At 54.2% G+C, this 15,811-nt stretch overlaps 2 protein-coding genes across 3 annotated transcripts in view; both read left to right on the forward strand.

The window, feature by feature from the left end:
* Nucleotides 1-11,088, forward strand: part of DQX1 (DEAQ-box RNA dependent ATPase 1) — a 69,588-nt gene extending 58,500 nt beyond the window's left edge. The window contains exons 9-12 of the mRNA XM_073650024.1: nucleotides 9,697-9,819; nucleotides 10,040-10,224; nucleotides 10,310-10,491; nucleotides 10,923-11,088. Of these exons, the coding sequence (XP_073506125.1) occupies nucleotides 9,697-9,819; nucleotides 10,040-10,224; nucleotides 10,310-10,491; nucleotides 10,923-11,088 (656 nt within the window). The remainder of the gene's footprint in view (nucleotides 1-9,696; nucleotides 9,820-10,039; nucleotides 10,225-10,309; nucleotides 10,492-10,922) is intronic.
* A 72-nt stretch (nucleotides 11,089-11,160) lies between these two features.
* On the forward strand, nucleotides 11,161-13,297 carry LOC141164606 (uncharacterized). Of its 2 annotated transcripts, none has more exons than XM_073650047.1 (2): nucleotides 11,161-11,264; nucleotides 11,334-13,297. In XM_073650047.1, exons 1-2 carry the CDS (start codon nucleotides 11,167-11,169, stop codon nucleotides 12,601-12,603), a joined length of 1,368 nt encoding a protein of 455 aa, XP_073506148.1. In that variant the 5' UTR covers nucleotides 11,161-11,166; the 3' UTR covers nucleotides 12,604-13,297. The 2 variants fall into 2 exon arrangements, with proteins under 2 accessions (XP_073506148.1, XP_073506138.1); XM_073650037.1 differs by having other exon boundaries at nucleotides 11,163-11,264; nucleotides 11,298-13,297.
* Nucleotides 13,298-15,811: the final 2,514 nt, after the last annotated feature.

A 15,811-nucleotide genomic window follows, 5' to 3' on the forward strand; every position in this document is an offset into this window, starting at 1 on the left:
TTGGGAGGGTTGTAGAGCGTGCGTGTGTTGGGGGTGTTGTAGAAAGCGTGCGTGTGTTGGGGGGGTTGTAGAGAGTGTGCGTGTGTTGGGGGTGTTGTAGAAAGCTTGCGTGTGTTGGGGTTGTAGAGAGCGTGCGTGTGTTGGGGGTGTTGTAGAAAGCGTGCGTGTGTTGGGGGGGTTGTAGAGAGCGTGCGTGTGTTGGGGGTGTTGTAGAAAGCGTGCGTGTGTTGGGGGGGTTGTAGAGAGTGTGCGTGTGTTGGGTGGGTTGTAGAGAGCGTGCGTGTGTTGGGGGGGTTGTAGAGAGTGTGCGTGTGTTGGGGTGGTTGTAGAAAGCGTGCGTGTGTTGGGGGGGTTGTAGAAAGCGTGCGTGTGTTGGGGGGTTGTAGAGAGTGTGCGTGCGTTGGGGGGGTTGTACAAAGCGTGCGTGTGTTGGGGGGTTGTAGAAAGCGTGCTTGTGTTTGGGGGATTGTAGAGAGTGTGTGTGTGTTGGGGGGTTGTAGAAAGCGTGCGTGTGTCGGGGGTGTTGTAGAGAGTGTGCGTGTGTTGGGGGAGTTGTAGAAAGCGTGCGTGTGTTGGGGGTGTTGTAGAAAGCGTGCGTGTGTTGGGGGGGTTGTAGAAAGCGTGCTTGTGTTGGGGGGGTTGTAGAGAGTGTGCGTGTGTTGGGGGGGTTGTAGAGAGTGTGCGAGTGTTGGGGGTCTTGTAGAAAGCGTGCATGTGTTGGGGGGGTTGTAGAGAGTGTGTGTGTGTTGGGGGGGTTGTAGAAAGCGTGCGTGTGTTGGGGGGGTTGTAGAGAGCGTGCGTGTGTTGGGAGTGTTGTAGAAAGCATGCGTGTGTTGGGGTTGTAGAGAGCGAGAGTGTGCGTGTGTTGGGGGTGTTGTAGAAAGCGTGCGTGTGTTGGGGGTGTTGTAGAAAGCGTGCGTGTGTTGGGGGTGTTGTAGAAAGTGTGCGTGTGTTTGGGGGGGTTGTAGAGTGTGTGTGTGTTGGGGGGTTGTAGAGAGTGTGTGTGTGTTGGGGGGTTGTAGAGAGTGTGCGTGTGTTGGGGGGGTTGTAGAGAGTGTGTGTGTGTGTTGGGGGGTTGTAGAGAGTGTGTGCGTAGATGGGGTTGTAGAGAGTGTGCGTGTGTTGGGGTGGTTGTAGAGAGTGTGTGTGTGTGTTGGGGGGTTGTAGAGAGTGTGTGTGTGTTGGGGGGTTGTAGAGAGTGTGTGTGTGTTGGGGGGGTTGTAGAGAGTGTGCGTGTGTTGGGGGGTTGTAGAAAGCGTGCTTGTGTTGGGGGGGTTGTAGAGAGTGTGCGTGTGTTGGGGGTGTTGTAGAGAGTGTGCGTGTGTTGGGGGGGTTGTAGAGAGTGTGCGAGTGTTGGGGCTCTTGTAGAAAGCGTGCGTGTGTTGGGGGTGTTGTAGAAAGCGTGTGTGTGTTGGGGGGGTTGTAGAAAGCGTGCTTGTGTTGGGGGGGTATTAGAGAGTGTGCGTGTGTTGGGGGTGTTGTAGAGAGTGTGCGTGTGTTGGGGGGGTTGTAGAAAGCGTGAGTGTGTTGGGGGGGTTGTAGAGAGTGTGCGTGTGTTGGGGGTGTTGTAGAGAGTGTGCGAGTGTTGGGGTCGTGTAGAAAGCGTGCATGTGTTGGGGGGGTTGTAGAGAGCGTGCGTGTGTTGGGGGTGTTGTAGAGAGTGTGCGTGTGTTGGGGTGTTGTAGAAAGTGTGCGTGTGTTGGGGGGGTTGTAGAGAGCGTGCGTGTGTCGGGGGTGTTGTAGAGAGTGTGCGTGTGTTGGGGGTGTTGTAGAAAGCGTGCGTGTGTTGGGGGTGTTGTAGAAAGCGTGCGTGTGTTGGGGGGGTTGTAGAAAGCGTGCTTGTGTTGGGGGGGTATTAGAGAGTGTGCGTGTGTTGGGGGGGTTGTAGAGAGTGTGCGAGTGTTGGGGGTCTTGTAGAAAGCGTGCATGTGTTGGGGGGGTTGTAGAGAGCGTACGTGTGTTGGGGGGGTTGTAGAGAGCATGCGTGTGTTGGGGGGGTTGTAGAGAGCGTGCGTGTGTCGGGGGTGTTGTAGAGAGTGTGCGTGTGTTGGGGGTGTTGTAGAAAGCGTGCGTGTGTTGGGGGTGTTGTAGAAAGCGTGCGTGTGTTGGGGGGGTTGTAGAGAGTGTGCGTGTGTTGGGGGATTGTAGAGAGTGTGCGTGTGTTGGGGGGGTTGTAGAGAGTGTGCGTGTGTTGGGGGGGTTGTAGAGAGTGTGCGAGTGTTGGGGGTCTTGTAGAAAGCGTGCGTGTGTTGGGATGGTTGTAGAGAGTGTGCGTGTGTTGGGGTTGTAGAGAGTGTGCGTGTGTTGGGGGGGTTGTATAAAGCATGCGTGTGTTGGGGGTGTTGTAGAAAGCGTGCGTGTGTTGGGGGTGTTGTAGAGTGTGCGTGTGTTGGGGGGGTTGTAGAGAGTGTGCGTGTGTTGGAGGGGTTGTAAAGAGTGTGCGTGTGTTGGGGGGGTTGTAGAGAGTGTGCGAGTGTTGGGGGTCTTGTAGAAAGCGTGCATGTGTTGGGGGGTATTAGAGAGTGTGCGTGTGTTGGGGGGTTGTAGAAAGCGTGCTTGTGTTGGGGGGGTATTAGAGAGTGTGCGTGTGTTGGGGGGGTTGTAGAGAGTGTGCTTGTTTTGGGGGGGTTGTAGGAAGCGTGCTTGTGTTGGGGGGGTTGTAGAGAGTGCGTGTGTTGGGGGTGTTGTAGAGATTGTGCGTGTGTTGGGGCTGTAGAGAGTGTGCGAGTGTTGGGGGTCTTGTAGAAAGCGTGCATGTGTTGGGGGGGTTGTAGAGAGTGTGCGTGTGTTGGGGGGGTTGTAGAGAGTGTGCGTGTGTTGGGGGGGTTGTAGAAAGCGTGCTTGTGTTGGGGGGGTATTAGAGAGTGTGCGTGTGTTGGGGGGGTTGTAGAAAGCGTGCTTGTGTTGGGGGGGTTGTAGAGAGTGTGTGTGTGTTGGGGGTGTTGTAGAGAGTGTGCGTGTGTTGAGGGGGTTGTAGAAAGCATGCTTGTGTTGGGGGGGTTGTAGAGAGTGTGCGAGTGTTGGGGGTCTTGTAGAAAGCGTGCATGTGTTGGGGGGGTTGTAGAGAGTGTGTGTGTGTTAGGGGGGGTTGTAGAAAGCGTGCGTGTGTTGGGGGGGTTGTAGAGAGCGTGCGTGTGTTGGGAGTGTTGTAGAAAGCGTGCGTGTGTTGGGGTTGTAGAAAGCGTGCGTGTGTTGGGGGTGTTGTAGAAAGCGTGCGTGTGTTGGGGGTGTTGTAGAAAGTGTGCGTGTGTTTGGGGGGTTGTAGAGTGTGTGTGTGTTGGGGGGTTGTAGAGAGTGTGCGTGTGTTGGGGTGGTTGTAGAGAGTGTGTGTGTGTTGGGGGTGTTGTAGAGAGTGTGCGTGTGTTGGGGGGGTTGTAGAGAGTGTGCGAGTGTTGGGGGTCTTGTAGAAAGCGTGCGTGTGTTGGGGGTGTTGTAGAAAGCGTGTGTGTGTTGGGGGGGTTGTAGAAAGCGTGCGTGTGTTGGGGTGGTATTAGAGAGTGTGCGTGTGTTGGGGGTGTTGTAGAGAGTGTGAGTGTGTTGGGGGGGTTGTAGAAAGCGTGCTTGTGTTGGGGGGGTTGTAGAAAGCGTGAGTGTGTTGGGGGGGTTGTAGAGAGTGTGCGTGTGTTGGGGGTGTTGTAGAGAGTGTGCGAGTGTTGGGGGTCTTGTAGAAAGCGTGCATGTGTTGGGGGGTTGTAGAGAGCGTACGTGTTTTGGGGGTGTTGTAGAGAGCGTGCGTGTGTTGGGGGGTTGTAGAAAGTGTGCGTGTGTTGGGGGGGTTGTAGAGAGTGTGCGTGTGTTGGGGTTGTAGAGAGCGTGCGTATGTCGGGGGTGTTGTAGAGAGCGTGCGTGTGTTGGGGGTGTTGTAGAAAGCGTGCGTGTGTTGGGGGGGTTGTAGAAAGCGTGCTTGTGTTGGGGGGGTATTAGAGAGTGTGCGTGTGTTGGGGGGTTGTAGAGAGTGTGCGAGTGTTGGGGGTCTTGTAGAAAGCGTGCATGTGTTGGGGGGGTTGTAGAGAGCGTACGTGTGTTGGGGGTGTTGTAGAGAGCGTGCGTGTGTTGGGGGGTTGTAGAAAGCGTGCGTGTGTTGGGGGGGTTGTAGAGAGCGTGCGTGTGTCGGGGGTGTTGTAGAGAGTGTACGTGTGGGGGTGTTGTAGAAAGCGTGCGTGTGTTGGTGCTGTTGTAGAAAGCGTGCGTGTGTTGGGGGGGTTGTAGAGAGTGTGCGTGTGTTGGGGGGGTTGTAGAGAGTGTGCGTGTGTTGGGGGGGTTGTAGAGAGTGTGCGTGTGTTGGGGGGGTTGTAGAGAGTGTGCGTGTGTTGGGGGTCTTGTAGAAAGCGTGCGTGTGTTGGGGGGGTTGTAGAGAGTGTGCGTGTGTTGGGGTTGTAAAGAGCGTGCGTGTGTTGGGGGGTTGTATAAAGCATGCGTGTGTTGGGGGTGTTGTAGAAAGCGTGCGTGTGTTGGGGGTTTTGTAGAGAGTGTGCGTGTGTTGGGGGGTTGTAGAAAGCGTGCTTGTGTTGGGGGGGTTGTAGAGAGTGTGCGTGTGTTGGGGGGGTTGTAGAGAGTGTGCGTGTGTTGGGATTGTAGAGAGCGTGCGTGTGTCGGGGGTGTTGTAGAGAGCGTGCGTGTGTTGGGGGTGTTGTAGAAAGCGTGCGTGTGTTGGGGGGGTTGTAGAAAGCGTGCTTGTGTTGGGGGGGTATTAGAGAGTGTGCGTGTGTTGGAGGGTTGTAGAGAGTGTGCGAGTGTTGGGGGTCTTGTAGAAAGCGTGCATGTGTTGGGGGGGTTGTAGAGAGCGTGCATGTGTTGGGGGGGTTGTAGAGAGCGTACGTGTGTTGGGGGTGTTGTAGAGAGCGTGCGTGTGTTGGGGGGTTGTAGAAAGCGTGCGTGTGTTGGGGTTGTAGAGAGCGTGCGTGTGTCGGGGGTGTTGTAGAAAGCGTGCGTGTGTTGGGGCTGTTGTAGAAAGCGTGCGTGTGTTGGGGGGGTTGTAGAGAGTGTGCGTGTGTTGGGGGGGTTGTAGAGAGTGTGCGTGTGTTGGGGGGGTTGTAGAGAGTGTGCGTGTGTTGGGGGTCTTGTAGAAAGCGTGCGTGTGTTGGGGGGGTTGTAGAGAGTGTGCGTGTGTTGGGGTTGTAGAGAGCGTGCGTGTGTTGGGGGGGTTGTAGAAAGCGTGCGTGTGTTGGGGGTTTTGTAGAGAGTGTGCGTGTGTTGGGGGGTTGTAGAAAGCGTGCTTGTGTTGGGGGGGTTGTAGAGAGTGTGCGTGTGTTGGGGGGGTTGTTGAGAGTGTGCGTGTGTTGGGGGGGTTGTAGAAAGCGTGCTTGTGTTGGGGGGGTTGTAGAGAGTGTGCGTGTGTTGGGGGTGTTGTAGAGAGTGTGCGTGTGTTGGGGGGGTTGTAGAGAGTGTGCGAGTGTTGGGGGTCTTGTAGAAAGCGTGCATGTGTTGGGGGGGTTGTAGAGAGTGTGCGTGTGTTGGGGGGGTTGTAGAGAGTGTGCGTGTGTTGGGGGGGTTGTAGAGAGTGTGCGTGTGTTGGGGGGGTTGTAGAAAGCGTGCTTGTGTTGGGGGGTATTAGAGAGTGTGCGTGTGTTGGGGGGGGTTGTAGAAAGCGTGCTTGTGTTGGGGGGGTTGTAGAGAGTGTGTGTGTGTTGGGGGTGTTGTAGAGAGTGTGCGTGTGTTGGGGGGTTGTAGAAAGGTTGCTTGTGTTGGGGGGGTTGTATAGAGTGTGCATGTGTTGGGGGGGTTGTAGAAAGCGTGCTTGTGTTGGGGGGGTTGTAGAGAGTGTGTGTGTGTTGGGGGTGTTGTAGAGAGTGTGCGTGTGTTGGGGGGTTGTAGAAAGCGTGCTTGTGTTGGGGGGGTTGTAGAGAGTGTGCGTGTGTTGGGGTTGTAGAAAGCGTGCTTGTGTTGGGGGGGTTGTAGAGAGTGTGCGTGTGTTGGGGGTGTTGTAGAGAGTGTGCGTGTGTTGGGGGTGTTGTAGAAAGCGTGCGTGTGTTGGGGGGGTTGTAGAGAGTGTGCGTGTGTTGGGGGGGTTGTAGAAAGCGTGCTTGTGTTGGGGGGTTTGTAGAGAGTGTGCGTGTGTTGGGGGTGTTGTAGAGAGTGTGCGTGTGTTGGGGGGGTTGTAGAAAGCGTGCTTGTGTTGGGGGGGGTTGTAGAGAGTGTGCGTGTGTTGGGGGGGTTGTAGAAAGCGTGCTTGTGTTGGGGGGGTTGTAGAGAGTGTGTGTGTGTTGGGGGTGTTGTAGAGAGTGTGCGTGTGTTGGGGTTGTAGAAAGCGTACGTGTGTTGGGGGTGTTGTAGAGAGTGTGGGGGTTTTGTAGAGAGTGTGCGTGTGTTGGGGGTGTTGTAGAGAGTGTGCGTGTGTTGGGGGTGTTGTAGAAAGCGTGCGTGTGTTAGGGGGGTTGTAGAAAGCGTGCTTGTGTTGGGGGGGTATTAGAGAGTGTGTGTGTGTTGGGGGGTTGTAGAGAGTGTGTGTGTGTTGGGGGGGTTGTAGAGAGTGTGTTGGGGGTGTTGTAGAGAGTGTGCGTGTGTTGGGGGGGTTGTAGAGAGTGTGCGTGTGTTGGGGGGGTTGTAGAGAGTGTGCGAGTGTTGGGGGTCTTGTAGAAAGCGTGCGTGTGTTGGTTGGGTTGTAGAGAGTGTGCGTGTGTTGGGGTTGTAGAGAGCGTGCGTGTGTTGGGGGGGTTGTATAAAGCATGCGTGTGTTGGGGGTGTTGTAGAAAGCGTGCGTGTGTTGGGGGTTTTGTAGAGAGTGTGCGTGTGTTGGGGGGTTGTAGAAAGCGTGCGTGTGTTGGGGGGTTGTAGAAAGCGTGCTTGTGTTGGGGGGGTTGTAGAGAGTGTGCGTGTGTTGGGGGGGTTGTAGAGAGTGTGCGTGTGTTGGGGGGGTTGTAGAAAGCGTGCTTGTGTTGGGGGGGTTGTAGAGAGTGTGCGTGTGTTGGGGGTGTTGTAGAGAGTGTGCGTGTGTTGGGGGGGTTGTAGAGAGTGTGCGAGTGTTGGGGGTCTTGTAGAAAGCGTGCATGTGTTGGGGGGGTTGTAGAGAGTGTGCGTGTGTTGGGGGGGTTGTAGAGAGTGTGCGTGTGTTGGGGGGGTTGTAGAGAGTGTGCGTGTGTTGGGGGGGTTGTAGAGAGTGTGCGTGTGTTGGGGGGTTGTAGAAAGCGTGCTTGTGTTGGGGGGGTATTAGAGAGTGTGCGTGTGTTGGGGGGGTTGTAGAAAGCGTGCTTGTGTTGGGGGGGTTGTAGAGAGTGTGTGTGTGTTGGGGGTGTTGTAGAGAGTGTGCGTGTGTTGGGGGGGTTGTAGAAAGGTTGCTTGTGTTGGGGGGGTTGTAAAGAGTGTGCATGTGTTGGGGGGGTTGTAGAAAGCGTGCTTGTGTTGGGGGGGTTGTAGAGAGTGTGTGTGTGTTGGGGGTGTTGTAGAGAGTGTGCGTGTGTTGGGGGGTTGTAGAAAGCGTGCTTGTGTTGGGGGGGTTGTAGAGAGTGTGCGTGTGTTGGGGTTGTAGAAAGCGTGCTTGTGTTGGGGGGTTGTAGAGAGTGTGTGTGTGTTGGGGGTGTTGTAGAGAGTGTGCGTGTGTTGGGGGGGTTGTAGAAAGCGTGCTTGTGTTGGGGGGGTTGTAGAGAGTGTGCGTGTGTTGGGGGGGTTGTAGAAAGCGTGCTTGTGTTGGGGGGGTTGTAGAGAGTGTGTGTGTGTTGGGGGTGTTGTAGAGAGTGTGCGTGTGTTGGGGGGGTTGTAGAAAGCTTGCTTGTGTTGGGGGGGTTGTAGAGAGTGTGCGTGTGTTGGGGGGGTTGTAGAAAGCGTGCTTGTGTTGGGGTTGTAGAGAGTGTGTGTGTGTTGGGGGTGTTGTAGAGAGAGTGCGTGTGTTGGGGGTGTTGTAGAAAGCGTGCGTGTGTTGGGGGGGTTGTAGAGAGTGTGCGTGTGTTGGGGGTGTTGTAGAAAGCGTGCGTGTGTTGGGGGGGTTGTAGAGAGTGTGCGTGTGTTGGGGTTGTAGAAAGCGTGCTTGTGTTGGGGGGTTGTAGAGAGTGTGTGTGTGTTGGGGGTGTTGTAGAGAGTGTGCGTGTGTTGGGGGGGTTGTAGAAAGCGTGCTTGTGTTGGGGGGGTTGTAGAGAGTGTGCGTGTGTTGGGGGGGTTGTAGAAAGCGTGCTTGTGTTGGGGGGGTTGTAGAGAGTGTGTGTGTGTTGGGGGTGTTGTAGAGAGTGTGCGTGTGTTGGGGGGGTTGTAGAAAGCGTGCGTGTGTTGGGGGGGTTGTAGAAAGCGTGCTTGTGTTGGGGTTGTAGAGAGAGTGCGTGTGTTGGGGGTGTTGTAGAAAGCGTGCGTGTGTTGGGGGGGTTGTAGAGAGTGTGCGTGTGTTGGGGGTGTTGTAGAAAGCGTGCGTGTGTTGGGGGGGTTGTAGAGAGTGTGCGTGTGTTGGGGGGGTTGTAGAAAGCGTGCTTGTGTTGGGGGGTTTGTAGAGAGTGTGCGTGTGTTGGGGGTGTTGTAGAGAGTGTGCTTGTGTTGGGGGGGTTGTAGAAAGCGTGCTTGTGTTGGGGGGGTTGTAGAGAGTGTGCGTGTGTTGGGGGGGTTGTAGAAAGCGTGCTTGTGTTGGGGGGGTTGTAGAGAGTGTGTGTGTGTTGGGGGTGTTGTAGAGAGTGTGCGTGTGTTGGGGGGTTGTAGAAAGCGTACGTGTGTTGGGGGTGTTGTAGAGAGTGTGGGGGTTTTGTAGAGTGTGCGTGTGTTGGGGGTGTTGTAGAGAGTGTGCGTGTGTTGGGGGTGTTGTAGAAAGCGTGCGTGTGTTAGGGGGGTTGTAGAAAGCGTGCTTGTGTTGGGGGGGTATTAGAGAGTGTGTGTGTGTTGGGGGGTTGTAGAGAGTGTGTGTGTGTTGGGGGGGTTGTAGAGAGTGTGTTGGGGGTGTTGTAGAGAGTGTGCGTGTGTTGGGGGGGTTGTAGAGAGTGTGCGTGTGTTGGGGGGGTTGTAGAGAGTGTGCGTGTGTTGGGGGGGTTGTAGAGAGTGTGCGTGTGTTGGGGGGGTTGTAGAAAGCGTGCTTGTGTTGGGGGGGTATTAGAGAGTGTGTGTGTGTTGGGGGGTTGTAGAGAGTGTGTGTGTTGGGGGGGTTGTAGAGAGTGTGTTGGGGGGTTGTAGAGACTGTGCGTGTGTTGGGGGTGTTGTAGAGAGTGTGCGAGTGTTGGGGGTCTTGTAGAAAGCGTGCCTGTGTTGGGGGGGTTGTAGAGAGCGTGCGTGTGTTGGGGGTCTTGTAGAAAGCGTGCCTGTGTTGGGGGGGTTGTAGAGAGTGTGCGAGTGTTGGGGGTCTTGTAGAAAGCGTGCATGTGTTGGGGGGGTTGTAGAGAGTGTGCGAGTGTTGGGGGTCTTTTAGAAAGCGTGCATGTGTTGGGGGGGTTGTAGAGAGCGTACGTGTGTGTGTAGATGGGCTTGTAGAGTGCGTGTGAAACAGTGGAGCTGCCATAGTGTTAGTTGGAGGGGATTGGTGTAGATCAGTAGGGGTGTCAGTGAGGGAGGGGATATACTGGGTGGAGAAGTGGGATGGGTTTATATCTAGTGGGTGTGTCACGGATAGTGGGAGGGGTTATAAATTGGGAGGAGTCAGACTGTGTAGGTTGTGGAGATGCGGGATATACTTGGTATATTTGGATTGAGGGGGCCGCGGACCTGATGGGCGTTGTGGTATGGAGAGAGTGGGGATGGTACACTTCTCTGCTTTTTTATCTTGCTTCCACCTTTTTGTCTCCATTTCTGTCCCAGCTGCCCCCCGCTGTTACCTGCCCCCGCCCCACAATGCATCTGTGCTGACTTCTCGCCGTGATCTGCAGCGACCTGAGGGTGATCACATGACGCTGATCGCGGTCTATAACCACTACAAAGAGCGTGAGTGCCCTCATGTTGTCATAGTCTTTAAGGTTGAAGGTAGAGCTGAGTCCATCGAGTTCAGCCTATTGCCGGACCTGTCGATCCAGAGGAGTCTCCGCATGTATTGGAGCAGTCCTCCCGCTTACTGACGGTCTCCACTGACCGCTGGTTGGGCCCGTTATTATTTGCCCATTATTATGTGCCTACACTGGAGCAGAGCCCCCTCTTGTGCTCGCAGATGGGGACGATGGCTGCACCGATGCTGCCCTTTGCCCACACTCCTTGCACCAGGCTGACCTGCTGCGGGCAGAACTCCTGGACCTGATGCAGAGGATTGAACTCCCGGTCTCTGCCCCCGCCTTCCCTGATGAGGACTGTATTCTGAATGTCACCAGGGCCCTGCTGTCCGGAGGTTTCCTGAAGGTGAGACTTTGCATAACTTCTCCTGTCTTGTCCTCGAGGAGAAGTCATCAATGAGGCCTCTTGTTAACTCCTGTGATTCCACCAGGTGGCCCGGGACGTGGACGGACAGGGAAACTATGTGATGCTGTCTCACAAGCATGTGGCCACTTTGCACCCCTCATCTGTATATCATGGCCGGAGCCCCCCACCAGCCTGGGTCTTGTTCCATGACTTCAGCATCTCTCAGGACAACTGCATCAGTGTAGCCACAGAAGTACTGCCCGAGATGTGAGTGCCACCGAATTCCTCTGCCCGTAAATGGGGTCCAGTCTCCTGATCTTATCCTCCACCCTCTTGTTACCGAAGTTATGGCTTCACTGGCCACTTGTCCTGGAGGGTCGGTCATTGAGCTTCCAGTGCCAAATGACCAGCTGATTAAGCCTGACCTGCCTGCCCTCCAGACAGTGTTCATTATCTAGAAGTTTGTGACCCCCCTGCCCCCAATTCCCAATCCTTCAATCCAGCTGCAATGGCATTATTAGCTAAATTTTTACTGACATGAAGCGGAGAAAAGACAATGGGGTCCAATGGGATGCAAACGATGGATGCCGGGGTCTGTGCCACGATGGGAGGCGGACGACAGACGCCAAGGTCTACAGTGTGAGAGCTCCTACATCTCATGTATGAATATGGACCCTCATCTATGTTTCTTCTTGCAGGTTGGTGGAGTTTGCCCCACAGTATTACTTGAGTAATCTCCCACGAAGCGAGAGCCGTGATCTATTGATGGATCTGCGACATCAGCTGCAAGACCAAAGTCTGTTTACTGCACAGAGAGAGGAAGAGGAGGAGGAGGAGGAGAAGGAATCGTGCTGTCTGCAGTGAGAAAGAGGAGGAGGGAGAGAAGAACTCGTGGTGTGGTGAGGAGAAGGATGAGGAGGAAAGACCTTGTGCAGTGATGAGATGGATGAGGAGGAACAGACGACCTTGTGCAGTGAGGAGAAGGATGAGGAGGAGAAGACCTTGTGCAGTGAGGAGATGGATGAGGAGGAACAGACGACCTTGTGCAGTGAGGAGATGGATGAGGAGAAGACCTTGTGCAGTGAGGAGAAGGATGAGGAGGAGAAGACCTTGTGCAGTGAGGAGATGGATGAGGAGGAACAGACGACCTTGTGCAGTGAGGAGATGGATGAGGAGAAGACCTTGTGCAGTGAGGAGATGGATGAGGAGGAGAAGACCTTGTGCAGTGAGGAGATGGATGAGGAGGAACAGACGACCTTGTGCATTGAGGAGATGGATGAGGAGGAGAAGACCTTGTGCAGTGAGGAGATGGATGAGGAGGAACAGACGACCTTGTGCAGTGAGGAGATGGATGAGGAGGAACAGACGACCTTGTGCAGTGAGGAGATGGATGAGGAGGAGAAGGCCTTGTGCACTGAGGAGGAGAAGGCCTTGTGCACTGAGGAGGAGAAAGCCTTGTGCACTGAGGAAGAGAAGGCCTTGTGCAGTGAGGAGATGGATGAGGAGGAAAAGGCCTTGTTCAGTGAGGAGATTGATGAGGAGGAGAAGGCCTTGTGCAGTGAGGAGATGGATGAGGAGGAGAAGGCCTTGTGCACTGAGGAGGAGAAGGCCTTGTTCAGTGAGAAGATGGATGAGGACGAGAAGGCCTTGTGCAGTGAGGAGATGGATGAGGAGGAGAAGGCCTTGTGCAGTGAGGAGATGGATGAGGAGGAACAGACGACCTTGTGCAATGAGGAGATGGATGAGGAGGAGAAGACCTTGTGCAGGGAGGAGATGGATGAGGAGGAGAAGGCCTTGTGCAGTGAGGAGATGGATGAGGAGGAGAAGGCCTTGTGCAGTGAGGAGATGGATGAGGAGGAGAAGGCCTTGTGCAGTGAGGAGATGGATGAGGAGGAGAAGGCCTTGTGCAGTGAGGAGATGGATGTGGAGGAGAAGGCCTTGTGCAGTGAGGAGATGGATGAGGAGGAGAAGGCCTTGTGCAGTGAGGAGATGGATGAGGAGGAGAAGGCCTTGTGCAGTGAGGAGATGGGTGAGGAGGAACAGACGACCTTGTGCAGTGAGGAGATGGATGAGGAGGAGAAGACCTTGTGCAGGGAGGAGATGGATGAGGAGGAGAAGGCCTTGTGCAGTGAGGAGATGGATGAGGAGGAGAAGGCCTTGTGCAGTGAGGAGATGGATGAGGAGGACAAGGCCTTGTGCAGTGAGGAGATGGATGAGGAGGACAAGGCCTTGTGCAGTGAGGAGATGGATGAGGAGGAGAAGGCCTTGTGCACTGAGGAGGAGAAGGCCTTGTGCAGTGAGGAGATGGATGAGGAGGAGAAGGCCTTGTGCAGTGAGGAGACGGATAAGGAGGAGAAGACCTCGAGTTGCGTGCTGTGAGGAGATGGATGAGGAGGAGAAGGCCTTGTGCAGTGAGGAGACGGATGATGAGAAGGCCTTGTGCAGTGACGAGACGGATGAGGAGGAGAAGGCCTTGTTCAGTGAGGAGATGGATGAGGAGGAGAAGGCCTTGTGCAGTGAGGAGATGGATGAGGAGGAGAAGGCCTTGTGCAGTGAGGAGATGGATGAGGAGGAGAAGGCCTTGTTCAGTGAGGAGATGGATGAGGAGGAGAAGGCCTTGTGCAGTGAGGAGACGGATGAGGAGGAGAAGACCTCGAGTTGCGTGCAGTGAGGAAGGTTTACTGAAATGCTGTGTGCACTTTTCTCACCACTGAGCCTCAGAGAACTGCAGGCTCCGGACACTACAGGCCACCGTCCCAATTTTCTCGGGAGTGAGGATTGAGACTGATGCGACCCTGCGAATCCCCGGGTGCCGGCTCTGATCCTGTGGGGTTCAGTATGTAAAGTAGTTGTACATAAGATTCTGTGATGCTATAATTTATTAATCCGCGCTTGATAATGTAACATAAAGGCTTCGATGTTCTGTATGATTTGGCCCTCGGCAGGAATCGGTGTGATGGATTCCGGCTCGGCTTCTCATCGGACTTCCATCCTGATGTTTTTAGGAGACGTTGAATTTCACTTGAATTATGAAACAATGATAAAGTATTTTAAATTTCTAAAAACCTAGAAATGATTTTAAGATCCTTTTGATCTTGATCGTGTTTATCATTATCCTTGTGTTTGTCGCCTTCATATTTAACAACCAATTGTTCAGAAATGTACAATAATGACAGCTGTGTGCACAGGGCCCTACGTACAGTGATGGTGGGACCACCGATCTCTGCACAGGGCCTACGTACAGTGATGGTGGGACCACTGATCTGTGCACAGTAATGGTGGGTCTACGTACAGTGATGGTGGGACCACTGATCTGTGCACAGTAATGGTAGGTCTACGTACAGTGATGGTGGGACCACTGATCTGTGCACAGTAATGGTAGGTCTACGTACAGTGATGGTGGGACCACTGATCTGTGCACAGTAATGGTAGGTCTACGTACAGTGATGGTGGGACCACTGATCTGTGCACAGTAATGGTAGGTCTACGTACAGTGATGGTGGGACCACTGATCTGTGCACAGTGATGGTGGGACCACTGATCTGTGCACAGTAATGGTAGGTCTGCATCTCAGGTTTCCGTCCAGCAGCTAAAGGACATCTATTCCATATACAGTAATAATGGATTTCCCAATGTATAGTGATTATAAGACTACTTCCCAGGGTGCTGTCCTGTAGATGTAAGGGTTCTAATCGTTCTACAGTAATGGTGGGTCTACCTCCTGGGGTGCCGTCCTGCAGATGTAGGGGGTCTAATCGTTCTACAGTAATGGTGGGTCTACCTCCTGGGGTGCCGTCCTGCAGATGTAGGGGGTCTAATCGTTCTACAGTAATGGTGGGTCTACCTCCTGGGGTGCCGTCATGTAGATGTATGGGTTCTAATCGTTCTACAGTAATGGTGGGTCTACCTCCTGGGGTGCCGTCCTGCAGATGTAGGGGGTCTAATCGTTCTACAGTAATGGTGGGTCTACCTCCTGGGGTGCCGTCCTGCAGATGTAGGGGGTCTAATCGTTCTACAGTAATGGTGGGTCTACCTCCTGGGGTGCCGTCCAGTAGATGTAGGGGGTCTAATCTTTCTACAGTAATGGTGGGTCTACCTCCTGGGGTTCCATCCTGCAGATGTAGGGGATCTAATCGTTCTACAATAATGGTGGGTCTACCTCCTGGAGTACCGTCCTGCAGATGTAGGAGGTCTAATCTTTCTACAGTAATGGTGGGTCTACCTCCTGGGGTGCCGTCATGTAGATGTAGGGGGTCTAATCGTTCTACAGTAATGGTGGGTCTACCTCCTGGGGTGCCATCCTGTAGATGTAGGGGGTCTAATTGTTCTACAGTAATGGTGGGTCTACCTCCTGGGGTGCCGTCCTGCAGATGTAGGGGGTCTAATTGTTCTACAGTAATGGTGGGTCTACCTCCTGGGGTGCCGTCCTTCAGATGTAGGGGGTCTAATCGTTCTACAGTAATGGTGGGTCTACCTCCTGGGGTGCCGTCCTGCAGATGTAGGGGGTCTAATCGTTCTACAGTAATGGTGGGTCTACCTCCTGGGGTGCCATCCTGTAGATGTAGGGGGTCTTATCGTTCTACAGTAATGGTGGGTCTACCTCCTGGGGTGCCATCCTGTAGATGTAGGGGGTCTAATTGTTCTACAGTAATGGTGGGTCTACCTCCTGGGGTGCCGTCCTGCAGATGTAGGAGGTCTAATCGTTCTACAGTAATGGTGGGTCTACCTCCTGGGGTGCCGTCATGTAGATGTAGGGGGTCTAATCTTTCTACAGTAATGGTGGGTCTACCTCCTGGGGTGCCGTCCTGCAGATGTAGGGGGTCTAATCGTTCTACAGTAATGGTGGGTCTACCTCCTGGGGTGCCATCCTGTAGATGTAGGGGGTCTAATTGTTCTACAGTAATGGTGGGTCTACCTCCTGGGGTGCCGTCATGTAGATGTAGGAGGTCTAATCGTTCTACAATAATGGTGGGTCTACCTCCTGGGGTGCCATCCTGTAGATGTAGGGGGTCTAATTGTTCTACAGTAATGGTGGGTCTACCTCCTGGGGTGCCGTCCTGCAGATGTAGGGGGTCTAATCGTTCTACAGTAATGGTGGGTCTACCTCCTGGGGTGCCATCCTGTAGATGTAGGGGGTCTAATTGTTCTACAGTAATGGTGGGTCTACCTCCTGGGGTGCTGTCCTGCACATGTAGGGGGTCTAATCGTTCTACAGTAATGGTGGGTCTACCTCCTGGGGTGCCGTCCAGTAGATGTAGGGGGTCTAATCATTCTACAGTAATGGTGGGTCTACCTCCTTGGGTGCCATCCTGTAGATGTAGGGGGTCTAATCGTTTTACAGTAATGGTGGGTCTACCTCCTTGGGTGCCATCCTGTAGATGTAGGGGGACTAATCGTTCTACAGTAATGGTGCGTCTACCTCCTTGGGTGACATCCTGTAGATGTAGGGGGTCTAGTCGTTCTACAGTAATGGTGGGTCTACTTCCCGGGGTGCTGTCTTGCAGATGTATGGGGTCTAATCGTTCTACAGTAATGGTGGGTCTACCTCCTGGGGTGCCATCCTATAGATGTAGGGGGTCTAATCGTT

The sequence above is a fragment of the Phyllobates terribilis genome, unplaced genomic scaffold (genome assembly GCF_046119375.1).
Source record: "Phyllobates terribilis strain yellow unplaced genomic scaffold, ASM4611937v1 Scaffold_1__5_contigs__length_1240528914, whole genome shotgun sequence".
In the NCBI taxonomy this organism is placed as follows: Eukaryota; Metazoa; Chordata; class Amphibia; order Anura; family Dendrobatidae; genus Phyllobates; species Phyllobates terribilis.

Bases quoted from the DNA above. Each gene is read 5' to 3' on its own strand.
- LOC141164606 (XM_073650037.1), top strand. From the start codon at position 11,167: ATGGATGAGGAGGAACAGACGACCTTGTGCAGTGAGGAGAAGGATGAG. The intron at 11,265-11,297 runs CTTGTGCAGTGA...TGAGGAGAAGAC, and splicing joins GATGAGGAGGAACAGACGAC to CTTGTGCAGTGAGGAGAAGG.